This window comes from Manis javanica, chromosome 15 (genome assembly GCF_040802235.1).
Source record: "Manis javanica isolate MJ-LG chromosome 15, MJ_LKY, whole genome shotgun sequence".
Lineage (NCBI taxonomy): Eukaryota > Metazoa > Chordata > Mammalia > Pholidota > Manidae > Manis > Manis javanica.
In genome coordinates, this window is record NC_133170.1 from 85,392,684 (window position 1) to 85,406,903 (window position 14,220).

The following is a 14,220-nucleotide window of genomic DNA, read 5'->3' on the forward strand; positions in this document are numbered from 1 at the left end:
TGCAAAGGTAGTTTAGTGGAGAAAGGACAGTCTTTTCAACAACTGGTATGAAACTACTGGACCTCCATATGCAAAACTGAGCCTCAATCTAAGTCTCACACCTTATGCAAAATCAACTCCAAATGGATCATAGATCTAAGTGCAAAATGTAAAACTATAAAATTTAGGGGAGAAAACATAGAAGATACTGTTTTGCACCTGTTAGAATGTCCAGAATAAAAGATATGGATAATACCATATATGAGCAAGGATGTGAAATAACTTGAACTTTCACATATTGCTAATGGGAATGTAAAATTGTAGTCACCCTGGAAAACAATCTGACAGTTTCTTTTAGAGGTAAATGGTCACTTACCATATGACTCAGCAATTCCACCTCAGGGCATGTACTCCAGGGAAATGAAAACTTATATTGACACAAAAACCTATACACAAATGCTTATAGCAGCTCTGTTCATAATCGCCCAAAACTGGAAAAAAAATGTTTTTTCAACTGGTGAACAGATAAACCAATTGTGACACATCCATATAATGGCATAGAATACTAGACCCCAACAAAATGTACAAGCTATTGATACATGCTATAACTAGGTGAATTTCAAAGGCATTATTCTGAAGGAAAGAAGCCAGTTGGAAAAAGTTACACACTTTATGATTCCACTTTATAAGACATTCTTGAAAAGACAAAACCATAGTGATGGAAAATAGATCAGTGGGCGCAAGGGGCTGGGGGTGGGGGAGAGTGATGTGAAAGGGGGGCACCTGGGAGTCCAGGGGAGTGCTGGGAGTGTTCTATAGCTTTATTGTGGTTGCAGGCACACAAGTCTAATCTGGACTAAAACTCACAGAACTGTACATTTAAAAAGTTCATTTTACTGTATGTTAATGTAAAAAATAAAAAAAATTAAAAACATTTCACTAAACACACGAAAGAAAACAAAAACAAGTGGCCATGAAAGATGAGGAATGACCAAGGAAGTGTTACATACTGAACGTTAAAAACGCAGAGCAAGTAAATGTGGTATATGATCCTGGATTGAATCCTGGACCAGAAAAATAAGAGACATTGCGCAGCAGCTGGTGAAATTCGGATGGAGTCTGGGTACGATGGCAGTGTGGCAAGGGCTAGAGCAGGCTGAGCGCTGGGCAGCACGCTCGGTCCTTTCCTGACGACTGTGCTGTGGGTAAGTAGGAGACTTCTTGTTTGAGGAAATACTCTTAGGGTATTTAGGAATGACGGGGGCATCAACTCTTTAACTTTCCTTTAAATGATTCAGAAAAAGAATTATAATAATTATATATATGCATATCATTATATATGCATATATATAATATTCAGAAATATAAATATATGGAGAAAGGAGGTAAGAAAGGGGATATGCAAGTTCTTATATTGTCCTTATAGCTTTTAAGTTTGATATTATTTTGATATAATTATAAGACTCAAACAGTATTAGAGATGAATCACCCATGCAGAAAAATTCCAAATAATTTCTGAAAATACACAACCCTCAAGGTGGAGCATAACTTCCCACTTCCTAAAGAGCATAGTCTGGAAAAGGGGAAAAAAGAGTAACTTTACAGGGAAGAAATCTGACAAACATGAACTCAGCCACGTGATCAAGGTCAACATCGATAGTGATGTCATGTTGATAGTATGTAACCTTGATATTATGTGATGAAAATGCATTTTACCTCTGTGGTCTTCCTCCCCAAAACCCAAATACCCAGATGTATTATGAGAAAATCATTAGAGAAATCCCAACTGAAGGGCAGTCTATAAAATACTTGATCGGTACTCCCCAAAACTGTCAAGGTCATTGAAAACATGGAAAGTCTGAGAAACTGTCAAAACTGCATGATGAATACATATCATGTGCAATTCTGGATGGGATCTTGGAACAGAAGAAGGATCTTTGGTAAAAACTAAGGAAATTTTAATAAAGTAAAGGCTTTAATTCATAATATTGTATCAATACTAAGTCATTAATTATACCAACTGTGCCACACTAATGTAAGAGGTTAATAACAGGGGAAACTTGGTATAGGATATTGGAACTCTTTGCATTTTTTTCTGTAAATCTAAAAAATAAAATTCATTAAAAAAATTTTTAGGCAGTCCAGGAAGGAGGCCTGGGCATGAATGGATGCTGGAGTTGGTAAAGAATGCGGTTGGGGAAGATGTTTACCTGTTGGCTTGGGGAACTGAGAGGGTGGAGGGCTCTTGGGTGTTTAGGCAACAGTGGGTAGGTGAGGGGTTCAGGTGGAGATCTGTAATGAGGGTTGTGCACTTGAGTGTGGAGCTGGTATGTGCAATTTGGGGTCGAGAGGGAGACTTGGGCACTTGGTGGTGAAGACGGGAGGTACCCTGGTGGGAATACATCATGAGAGAAGGGTGGCGTAACCCCTTTGGTTGCCCTTCCATTCCCTCTTTCTCCTGGATGCTGGAGCCCTGACTCGAGTGGGCTGCCCACCCTTCCTCCCTGTGGCCAAGGGAAGGTTATCCTCTCCTGGGTTCCAAGGGTAAATCTCAACGGGCCTGGTCTCGCTCTTGCTGACGGTGATTAGACGGTGTGGACATGTGACCCGACCTGTAGATGAGGCTGAGGAAGACCGCTGGGTGGCTGGCTGGTTTCCTGCCCCTAAGGAGGCTGCCAGAGAGACAGTCCCTTTTCTGCCTTTGGCCAGTGTGATACTTCTGTGCCATCTGGAACCGCTCCAGTCATCTCCCTACTAACCTGAGGATGGTGCCAATGCACAGAATAGGGCAGAGCCCAGAAAAGGGCAGAGAAGAGGAGCAAGAGCTTACCTGTGGCATTCCCGTGAGAAAGTATCAGTCCTTACTGTTCACACCAACTTGGTTGGGCAGGGTCGGAACTACGGTGAGGCGTCGGAGGCAGCCTTTAAGGAGGGGCTCTCAGGGGCTGGGGCACTTGCTTGACTGTGACGGTGTCTCCTCAACTGTTGCACCGTGCTCCCCTGTCCTAGTCCGGACCCTGTTTGATGCAAAGTTTTCTGGACCTACAGCTGAAAGCTCCTAACGGGCAAGTGAAGGACACTGAAATTTAAGAAATGGGCAGATAAGGGCAACCCATAAAAGGGGATGAAAAACAGCTGCTCTGTGTAGATAAGACTATCATATTATAATGGTGCCAGTGGCCCACTCAGCCTTCAATATTAAAGAAATTGCCCTCCAAACTTTCAGCAATAGCCACCTTATTTTCACAGTCTTCCGAAGTATGTTGCTGTGTTCATATTTCCTTCCGGATAGAAACATTATTTAGTAGAATGTTTGTTAATTTTCCGATGGGGAAATTGAAATGTGAGTTTGCATGCTTATTTGTGCTGTGATCAGAGGATTTGACCTGAACAATATTTGCTTACTTGAATTTATGAAAACTCTTTTGTGGTCCAGGGTAGGATAATATTTTGTATTTTATGCAGGTCATAGAACTAAGTGTATATTTTTATGCCTTATTAATTCTGTTGTTTAATTCATCTATTTGTGTTCATTTTATATGTTTGATAGTGGTATATATTTTAGTAACTGTTTCTATTAGTAGTGTTGTGTTTCTAAAGAGTTTTGTTTCCTGTTTTGTGTTGTGATTTGGTGCATTTGGTTCCACAATGTCTTTTTATACTGTATGTATTTCTTGGCATATATATTATTTCATTTATTTATTTATTTATTTATTTTTATTTTGCTATTATTAATGTACAGTTACATGAGCAATATTATAGTTACGAGACTCTCGCTATTATCAAGTCCCCGCCACATGCCCCCTTACAGTCCCTGTCCATCAGCGTGGTGAGATGCTATAGAATCACTGCTTGTCTCCTCTGTGTTGTGCTGCCTTCCCCGTGTCCCCCCCCGCCCGCTACATTATGTACGTTCATCGTAAAACCCCTTTTTCCCCTTATCCCTCCCTTCCCACCCATCTTAGCATATATTTTTTAACAACAGTACATATTCAGACTCTGTCCTTTGATCTGACCTGAGATTTTCATATCTTTAAATAGGAATTTTAGCCATTTACATTTTCTTATTCATTTACATTTGCCTTATTCGTTACACCTTATCTAACTTTCCATCATCAAATTTTTTGGTGTTCTAATGTTTTTTGATTCCTTGCCATTTATTTTCAATTTATGATATGAGGAAAATAGTATACTTCTTGGTACAAGACCCTTGATTTTTGCTGTATGAATTACATCTTTCCTTTTCCCTATAAAATTTATAAGGTAGACATCAAGATTTTTACACTGAAAAACTATATTAGGTTATACCATTTTAAAAAATGGCTTTTATCTTTATTTTATGTAAAATAAAACTTTAATGCCTTGATTTTTCTACCCTGTTTCTTTCTCTCTAGTTTTCACTGCATTAATCTGAGGTTAAAAACCCTATTTTTAAAAATCCTCTTTCTCAATTTTTTCTTTTGCATTTTGTTGTTACCATGGCAATGACAATTATTTCACTTATCAGCACTAAACAGTCTCTACTGAGTGGTGTTATTATTCAGTTATCTCTCTATCTTCAGCTAGTTTGAAGGCTCATTGCCAGTTCTTTTCTCTTGTTTCATCATTCATGAGCTTCTGATTCATGTCACAGTAATTTATTATACAATTCTGTGCAATTTTTGCACAAAAGGGAGTTAACTGGGTAGTGGATTAGTCAGAAACTCTTGTGGTTTCAAGTCACAGAAACCTACCTCAAACTAACATCAGTAAAAAAGAGAGAGTGCATTGGCTCATGAACCTGTAAAGTCCAGGCTGAGCTGAATACACCTCAAGCTGTGTCATCAGGAAACTGCCTCCGTCTCTGAACTGAGCTCTCTCTGTCTCACCTTCATTTTCAGGAGGCATTTCTCAAATCACAGCATGCTTGCCCCTAGGACTCCTCACTGCCCTAGCACCCCAGCAGAGAGAGGGTACTCCTTCCCAACTGCTTCTGCAACTGTCTGGGCTGAGTGTCACTGGCCCGGATCAGGTCGTCCCTTGAACTAACACCTGTGACTGACTGGGGAGCCTGATGCCCCATGCTTGCCCTTGACTGAGGGTGGTGGTGGTGGTGGTGGAGACAGCCCTCCAGACCACGTAAGAGTGCAGAAGAGACATTTCACCAAAGAAAAGTTGATGGGGTAGGCAAAAATAACATATATCTATTGTTTGATGAGATTCCACAGATCTATGAACTGGCATTACTCTAGAGAGACAGAAGGAAGACATCCAGGTGGTCAGGTGGTCATCTCAGCAGGGTCTCATGTTCAGACAGTGGCTTAGTATGGTTTCACGGTGTTTCAGAGCCTAGTTCTCAGCTGTGTGCTTCCAGAAGACAACTCTGTGTTGTCAGTGTAGCTAGATGACTGTTCCTTCTGGGCCTGGCACATCCTAACCTGACTCAAAAGAGACTGATGTATATCTAAACAGCATCTGAGAATGAACAGTAATTGCCAAGGGACGTGACTAGGGATGTCCTCTGATCAATGCACTTGCCCTGTTGAAAACCACAAGTGAGGTCAAACTCTAATCATAGGGTTACGTGGTGCCTATGGAATCAGGCAAGAAAAGTTCCCTGGAGAAAATTAGTGGTCAGAGGCATCATTTGATGATAGTGTGGTGGCTTTACAATGCCCACACATGCTGGAAGAGTGGAGAGAGAACACGGCACAGGTATGCGGTAAGACTGAAAGATGAGAGGACTGACAGGAGTCCAGTCTGGCTGAAGCATGGAAGGCAAGCGGGGCAGAGTGGCACAGCCGGAATGGAAGGTGGTCAGCAAAGGCCTCAGTCTGAGGGCAGCGGGGAGCCACTGGCTTGCTTTAAGAAGGGGAGTGGCACAGTCAAATCTGCTAGGGAAAGACTGATCTGGGTGTCGGAGAGCCACTGGAGACAGGCAGCACTGAAAGCAGAAGAGAGTTAGTTTATTCTGGTAGCCTGGGGCACACAGTCGATGCAGCAGGCTTTAACCAGCAGAATGATGGTGGAGATGAAGTAGACACATTTAAAATCGTGCTTCTCAAAATTCCATAACTATCTGTGGTTATAGGTGTTAACTAGACTTATTATGGTGGTCATTCCCCAATATATACAAATGTTGAATCATCATGTCGTACACCTGAAACTAATTTATTTTATGTCAATTATACCTCAGTAAAAACAAAACAAAACAAAACAGTGTTTTTTGAAGTTTGAGATGCAGATGAACCACCTGGGGTTCTTGTTAAAATGAAGATCCTGATTCAGTAGGCTCGGGGTTGGGCCTGAGATGCTGCCTTCCTAACAAACTCCCACATTAGGTTGCTGCTGCTGGTCTGGATACCACACTCTGAGTAGCAGTGCTTATAGAAATATTCATGAAATCAAATTTACAGAAGTCTGTGATTGGTTGGATGGGGCAGAAGCTAGGAGCGAGGTAAAATGAGTGGAGGATCATACCCAAACTTCCAGCTTGAGTATCTGGGTGGTGATGCTATCCACAGACACAAGATGAGGAACAGGTTGGGGTGGGGCAGAAAACAACAGCATATAACATTCACTGGCTACTTACTATGTGCCAGGCTCCTTACATGTGTTATCTTATTTACACCATGCAACAAACTTATGAGGTAGGTACTACTATGCTCTTCATTTTAAGGGTGAGGAAACTGAGGCCAAGGTCATACAGGTAGTAAGTGGAGCAGCCAAGAATCAAAGCCTCCGGCAGAACTCCTGTAGTTCACCGTTGGCAGTTTGAGTCCCTGGAGCTGAAGCACCTGTAGGGGGTCACGTGGGACTGTCCACCTAGACAAACGACCTGGAGTTCAGGAGAGAGATTTTGAGCAATGGTTCAGAACCTGGGAGGCATGAAGGTATTGGAGGGAATGGACCCATCCAACGGGTGTTCCTGCCCCCTCAGGGTGCTGTCAATCTTGTTTCATTTGCCTTCGGCATTTAATGATTACAGGGGAGGAATCTGTAGGAAAACAGTTTTTAGTTTTTTTACAAATAAAACTATTTTTTTTTCTTATTGGGTTAGGGTTTGTTCTTCATCCCTGGAATTGAAGTTTTTCCAGAGTATGTCTTGAGACTGGTTTCTCCTTATTTTTTCAGGATCTCAGTGAACTCACTCGATTTTCCATTTCCACCTCAGATCCTTTCAGACCTAAGGAATGTTTCCTTTTATTGTGATTTTAATTACTGCCTCTAACTGATCGCTTTGCCTTCTCTTGGAGGACGCCCACGGACTGGACCTCCGCGATCTTCTCTTGTCCATTTTCTTCTCTCGAAGAATTCTATCAATCACTTTGAATTGTTCTTATGTTTATCTTCCATATTGCAAATTTGCTCTTCTGCATTGTCAGATCTTCTTACTGTTATGCCTCCTGAATTTCACTTTGGTTATTGTGGTTTTAACTTTATTGTACTGTCCATTTATCTTCGCCTATTCTTTAAAAGATGCAACACCCTTTTATGCTAAGAAGTCAGGTGTTTTCTAAAGCTGGGTTCTGCTTCATGAACTAAACTTATTTCAAACGAGTGATTTTGGGCTCTAGTACTTTATCTGCCACATGTTTTTCCCGAGAGGGGCTTTTTAATTTTTCTGATTTGCCTTTGAGATTGACTAGTTGAACTCTGGCCAATGTTTGAAGTCCAGAGCTGGTGGTTTTCAACTCTCCACCCTTACTCCCCCTCCAGAGATGGCCTGGAAATGGTTCAGAAGCAGCGGCTGGATCATTTTGTCTCATAGTCGTAGCTACTCCTGGCATTCACTTGCTTCAGGATTCTGATTTTCATATCTCAGCCTCTGGTGTTTGTGACTATTTCTAGGCCTGTGTATTTGTTTTATTTTCTCTAAAACCCCATGTTTTGGTTTTAGATTTCCACCTTTGCGTTCATATTTTCGGTATGTCCTATGCATAAGCTTCTTCTGTCCATCTGTACCCATCTGGAACTCAGTCTCTAAATGTCAGTTCCTTTCTCTAGTGTCCCGACTCCCTAACCCATTACTCTGCTTTATATTTCTTCACAGTACTTATCATAGCTGGAGTGTTACCTGTTTGTGTGGTTATCTACCTACTTACCTATTTCCCCTACGTATCTGTCTACCTAACCTATCTCCTCCCTCCAGAATGTAACTTCCACGAGGCTGGGTGCCCAGGAACATGGTAGATGCTCAACAAACACTTGCGGAACGAGCCTCTGGTTAGCGGATCCTGCCGGTCTCTCCCTGTGGTCCTGACCTTTGTGTTTTACACTTTCTCAGTATGTAGATTTCTCTCTCGGTCTCAGTCATGTTTTTTCGGTGGCTGCCCTTGTCTCCAGGCCTCCGCTGTGTGTGGGGGCCATGGACTCGCCCAGGCCTGCGGCCGGTGTGTGGCGGGAGCATCGCCGGCCCGGGTCGCTCTCTGCCTCAGTCGGGGCCCCGCTCCGGGGCTTTCCCTGTCCCCGACCATCTCCCAGGTCCAGCCCTGCGGGTGCAGTGCCCACTCTCGGGTGTCCTTCGGCGTCTCCAGGGGCACTTCCCGCACCGGCTCCCCACAGACGCACGTGACCGCGCAGGGCGGCATCTCCGTCGCCGCCGCAGTGCTCCGCCCCGAGCTCGCTGCTTCCGCCACCCGCGCATCCCCGCCCCCAGCCGCGAGGAGCCAATCCGCGCGCACGCTTCCTGGCCCCGCCTTAGCGCCCTCCTGGGCGCGGGCCCCTCCCTGCGTCCGCCGGCCCTCCCGTCAGTCAGTCAGGCTGGGAGTCGGTCTGAGCGGCCGTCGCCTCCCCGGCCGTCTTGAGCGGCACCCTCCGTGCTCCTTTGCGGTCAGCGGCGGCGGCTGCACGGGCAGCGTCGCGGTCCCTCCGGAGGCGCGGCGTGGGCCGAGCGGCAGCCGCAGAGCGTCGAACCCAGCGCGGCGGCGGCGGCGGCGGCGGCGGCGGCCCGGCAGCCAACATGGCGGCGGCAGCGGCAGCGGGCGCGGGCCCCGAGATGGTCCGCGGGCAGGTGTTCGACGTGGGGCCGCGCTACACCAACCTCTCGTACATCGGCGAGGGCGCCTACGGCATGGTGTGGTGAGTGTCCGCGCCCGCCCGCAGGCCCTGCCGCGCCCGTCCGCCCCGCCGCCCGGGGTCCGCGCCGCCGCGCCCCCGACCCCTGGCTTCGCCTGGGTTGCGCGTCGGGGGGCCTCGGGCGGGGCCCCGGGGTCGGTCGAGGTTTGGGTGTTGCGCGCTCCGCCGGCCGGCCCTCGCTCGCCGCGGGGAGGGGGGCGGAGGCCAGCGCTCGGGGACTCTCGGGACTGGGCGCTGCGCGGCTTTTGGGACCCCCGGGAAGGGACGGAAGCGCCGGCCCCCAAGTTTGCGAATATCGTGGCGCTTTTGACCTCCGATTGTAAAGCCGGGAATTCCTTCAGACGCTGGTAGGTGGTGGAGGCGGCCGCGGGATCGAGAGCGAGCGGTTCGCTTCGTCGTGTGTGCACAACGCCGAAATAATAATCTAATGACAGCGTAGTAATAATCACCTCGCCTGTGTTTTCTGAGAACGGCTTTCATTAAATACCTTTACTGGCGCTAAATGGTGCTGGTAGTGCTCGCCTGCGCAGGCCTTCTACAAAGCATTAGTGGCCCAGTGTTTTGGAATATTTCAGTCTTAAAAGTTTAAAAATGTATTTTAATGCCGTACTGTTTGTGTTTCAGGAAGGATAAGACAGCATCGCTGTCTTGATTTATTAAAGAGACTTTTGGAGTTGGGCCTAATTTGACATTTTTTTCCCCCTTTACCCCGAATGAGCCCTCTTACCCTGCATAAATGCATCCAGATGTTTCAGCACAGTTACTGTGGACTTTTCCTGTTAATGTTTTAGTGGTCAATATATATGCAGTTTTAATGGAGTTCTTGCAGAATCACATGCAAGCTCCTTCTTGATCAGATCCTCAGAAACGTTAGGGCTTGAGGGCGGCGGTATTGTTAGAACCAACTAGCCGTGTAGTGTTCTGTGCCGATGAATATTTGTGGAAATGTAGACTCCCTTACACCTAAATCTTACGAGTGTGTCTTTTATGCTGAAATGAAGGGAGGAAACTAATATTTGTTAGACACCTCGTGCTCAGTCCTGTGCCTTTCTCATTTGTATTTCTAGGTGAAGCCGATTTCTAAAGTTATACAACTAGAGTCAGACCTGAGATTGTAGACTCATCTCCTATTTCAAATGCTAGAGCACTTTCTCTTTCACCCTGCTTTCCTTAGTGTTATTAATAATTTTAGAATTTTAGCATATTTGACAGTTATAAGAAAATCTATTTCAGAAACATTAAATTTTGAATGAAAAAATTTTAGAAATGCCATAAAGGGCATGTTTTACAAAGTGTCTTAGCTAGACTAGTTAAAATTCTGAAAAAAAAAAAAAAAGACTAACTTGAATATTTTCATTCTTTTCAGGATAAAAATGCTTCACAGGATATAGCTGTGAACATTAATATTATTCAGGTTTAGGAACCAATAGAGAAATTAAATTAGGTCAGGTCTAAAAGAAAGAAGGCCCTAAAAATGCCATCTGCAGCATCACTTCTCTTGTACATTTTATTGCTGTTGCACTTGCTGGTGTGTATGCCAGTAAACATGTATTATTATGAGAAGGCTCAGAATTGCCCATCATGTACTTTGGCCCTTTTAAAAAATTGAACATTGGAAATAGGGACTGAAAAAAATCCATAGGTCAAAAAATGTTCAGGTGGAGAACATTTTAGTTGAAAGTTTAATCTGATCTGAAGATGATTTAGATCTGAAACTATTTCTATCACTGCTATAGACCTATTTGACCTTCTAAGTCTATTAGGTGAAATGCCACATACTTTCACTGTCATTTTCCTTTCATAAGTAAAGTCCAGATGTAGTTTGAATTAGAATCCTGGGTCCATTTAGAGCTTCATATCTTCAGATTGATTGTATACCCTAGTAAGAGTAAGTCTAAATGCACATTACTAGTATTTAACAAATGCTGGGTTTGTGGAGGGGTTCTGGATTGAAGTGTTATTATTTGAATTGCGGTATTTTTAAAAACTTAGTGCTTCCAGAAGCATTTAAGGATTTTTCAGGCAACTTTTTTTTTTCATTTCCTGAATAATTTCATTAGGAATTTTGCCTTTTCGGTGCAGATCCCTTTCCTAGTCATTATGTGGAAGATAAAAAGTTGAAGAGTGGAGTTTGAGTTGGGCCTTTATAGTGGGGGTTTTTGATAGAAAAGAGGCACAAGTGACAGCTTGTGCTTGTGGAGTCTAATCCTGGAAAAGTCCTTAGGTGGCAAATTGTAGAGGACTCTAAAGGCAGAACTAAGGCTAGTAGTGTATTTGTGCAATGGAGAAGGATCACTGCTTTTGGAAAGAGGTAGTGATATGGTTGATATGGTCAATTTTGAAATGTTTTAGGAAAATAGATCAACACTGGTAGAAATGATAGGGAAAATTACTGAGGTGGAGGAATCTGGGTATTGTAATCATCTAGAGGTAGAGTAAAATAGTGGCAGTGGAAGGTAGTAGATGGGGGTGTGAAACCTTACAACGACAGAATCAGGGACTCTTGTCAGAAGAGTGGTAGACTTTAATTGTGTACGGCAAGTATGGGAAGAAGCAAAGGAAGATGAGCTCTTAAAGCATAAGCCCGAGAGAGGTGAGATTTGGATTGAGAGGGATTTCTAAGACAAGGCTTGGTGATTGATTTGGTTTGGCATAGTTGTTCATTCATTGCAAGGCTTCTAGCTTGGGAGGATGATGGTGCCATTATCCTAGAAGGAATGCTGCAGGCAGAGCAGGTTTGTTAGGGAGAAAGAGAGTTCGAGTTTGGACTTGCTAGCTTTGTGGTGACTGTAGGCCTTTGAGGCTATGTAGTATCCAGAAGGCGCCTTGAATTTATAAGAGGGAAGTAGAATCTGGAGATGATGTAAGTGGTAGTCTTATGTGGATGAGCAGATTCTTGAGGTAATTGGTTAGGTGAAATTGCAAGCAGGTGTTGTGTATGTTTTTTCTTTTTAATAAACAGTCCATAGCATTCAGTATGTTTTCAAAGGTGTCCATTATCCCAAGGATTAAGAACTACTGAGGTAGAACAGAAAGACCAGAGAGGTAACTCTGGTGAACACATACTTTTAGAGGACAGCAAAGGAAGAGGAACCTGAGGGCTAGTGAGATGTGTGAGAATCAGGAAAAAGAGTGTGAGAGGGGGAGGGATTGAATGTGATGCTTTATTGTCTTATTGACAAAGATTAAGTATTTTTGGATAAGTTGGGTTTGAAATATTTTGTGAATGTGAGAAGTCATAAGGTCATCTCCATAGAGATAATAATTGAAGCCTTGAGAGTGGACAAGGTGAGAAAAAAATGTGAGAACTGAGCCAGAGGAATCCCTTACTTTAGATGTCAATAGAAGACAAGTTACAGAGGATGACAGAGGAAGTGTGGTCAGACCAGAGAACTGAGAGTGTACATTATCAAAGGTGCCAGGGGAGACAGTGGTTATTAGGGGATTGGTATTGAATATTATGGAGGGCAAACAATGCAGCTTGAAGACAAGCTTTTGGATTTGTTGACTTTCGGCCCCTTAAAAAAGAGCAACAGATGCTTCCGACCAAATTTCGTGATCACATTCCCAGTGGTACAATACCCTGTCCTGTTACGGTTTTTGTGGTTATGGCGGACTAGCAGAACTGTCATTTAGTTGGCACTTTCTTTTCTTTTTTTACATACGTTAATCAATCCTCATAATCACACTGCAAAGGTGGTTACCTTATAAGTGAAGAAACTTGAGACACAGAGAGGTTTGCTGACTTGCCAATGGACATAGAGCTAGGAAGTGATAGAGCATCCCAGTCTGTCTGGTCCTAGGTGATACTTAACCAGAGAGCAGAGGTGAGAAAATAAATGCTTTCGATAACAGAAAATATCTGATGTTTGCTTTTCCTTGTACTATTTTTTAGGAGCCTTTCATGCAATATCATTCACTCAGAAAACATTTACTGAGTACCTGTTACATGCCAAGGTTCACATGGTCCCTACCCTTTAGTAGCTCTTAGTCCATGCAGTGGGATGAAGGTAGGCAATAACAGAGAGCAGACCAGAGCCATACAGAAGGAATGTGAGAAGTGCTGTGAAGGAGAAAAAGGCCTGAGTGATGTGGAGTTGTCTTTGTATGGCTTCACACTTTTGAGCCAGGTGTTGATGTATAACTAGGAGTTCACCTTAAGAAGTGCATTCTGGGTAGAGGAAAACATGCACAAAGGCATAGAAGTAGGAAAACAGCAATCAGGAAAACCACAAGTTGTTTGGGGTGGCTGGAGTATAGAGTGCCTTAAGGAGAAAGCTGGAGTTGAGACAGCTGGGATGGGCAGAGCCAAGTCCTAAAGGACATAGTTTGCTTAGGGGTTTGGACTTGATTTTGTAGGTAAGAGTCTTTAAAGAATGGCCTTTTTCTGCCAGCTCCTCATCAAATCTCTGAATTTTGTCCATGTCTTTGTGTCTCATGCTTTCTACTCACTGTGATTACTCTGTCTTTTTTTTCTGCTTTATCTGGTGGTGTGTTTTTACCTTCTCTCCAGGAGCATTTTGAAATGTATGTGGGCCTTTTTTCTTTCTTTCTGTTTTTTTATTACATTGATGGGTATCACTGGCCTTCAGTGTATGTGGTCGAGGCAGGCATGCTAAATGGCCTGGTACAGTCCGTCCACTGGAAAATCATCCTGTCACATGTCAGTAGCATGCCCTTCCAATCCACTTCTGAGAAATCCTGGGCCCTATTTGAGTCCTGCTTTCCTCTAAGGTTCATCTCCATAACTCCCTCCCTCCCTGGGACTCTGCTTGGTATTTCTACCACCTGTTTGAAAGGCGGGACCAGTAGGCATATATTTCATCTATAAAGGCTGGAGCCCTGGAAACAGGTCTGGATTCAGATTCTTAGTTTTGCTTATTGACTGCTAATTTAACTTTTATTAAAGAAGTCTCTTGTACATTTTTGGAGCTCAAAGATGTGAGCTCATCAAAGACCAGCTCATCTTTGTGGTATTATTTTTTTCACTTTCAGACAAGAAAACCAGGTCTCAGATGACTAGTCCAGGGTTCACCGCCAATGAGTATGTAGCAGAATTGAGATTTGTCTAAATCCCAAAACCTGCATTTTTTAAAAAAACCCGAGTTAAAAAAAAATTACTATAAACTTTTTTCTGTTATACCAAGCTACCTGGAAACATAACTTATTTATTTATTTATTTAT

General features: G+C 43.6%; 1 protein-coding gene across 2 annotated transcripts in view; it reads left to right on the forward strand.

Moving 5' to 3' along the window:
* Window positions 1–8,692: 8,692 nt before the first annotated feature.
* Window positions 8,693–14,220, forward strand: part of MAPK1 (mitogen-activated protein kinase 1) — a 111,831-nt gene continuing 106,303 nt past the window's right edge. Inside the window, exon 1 of one of the 2 annotated variants that reach the window (XM_073223125.1) lies at window positions 8,693–9,039. In XM_073223125.1, the coding sequence (XP_073079226.1) occupies window positions 8,921–9,039 (119 nt within the window). In that variant the 5' untranslated portion in view covers window positions 8,693–8,920. The remainder of the gene's footprint in view (window positions 9,040–14,220) is intronic. The other variant, XM_036993143.2, reaches the window with a different exon arrangement.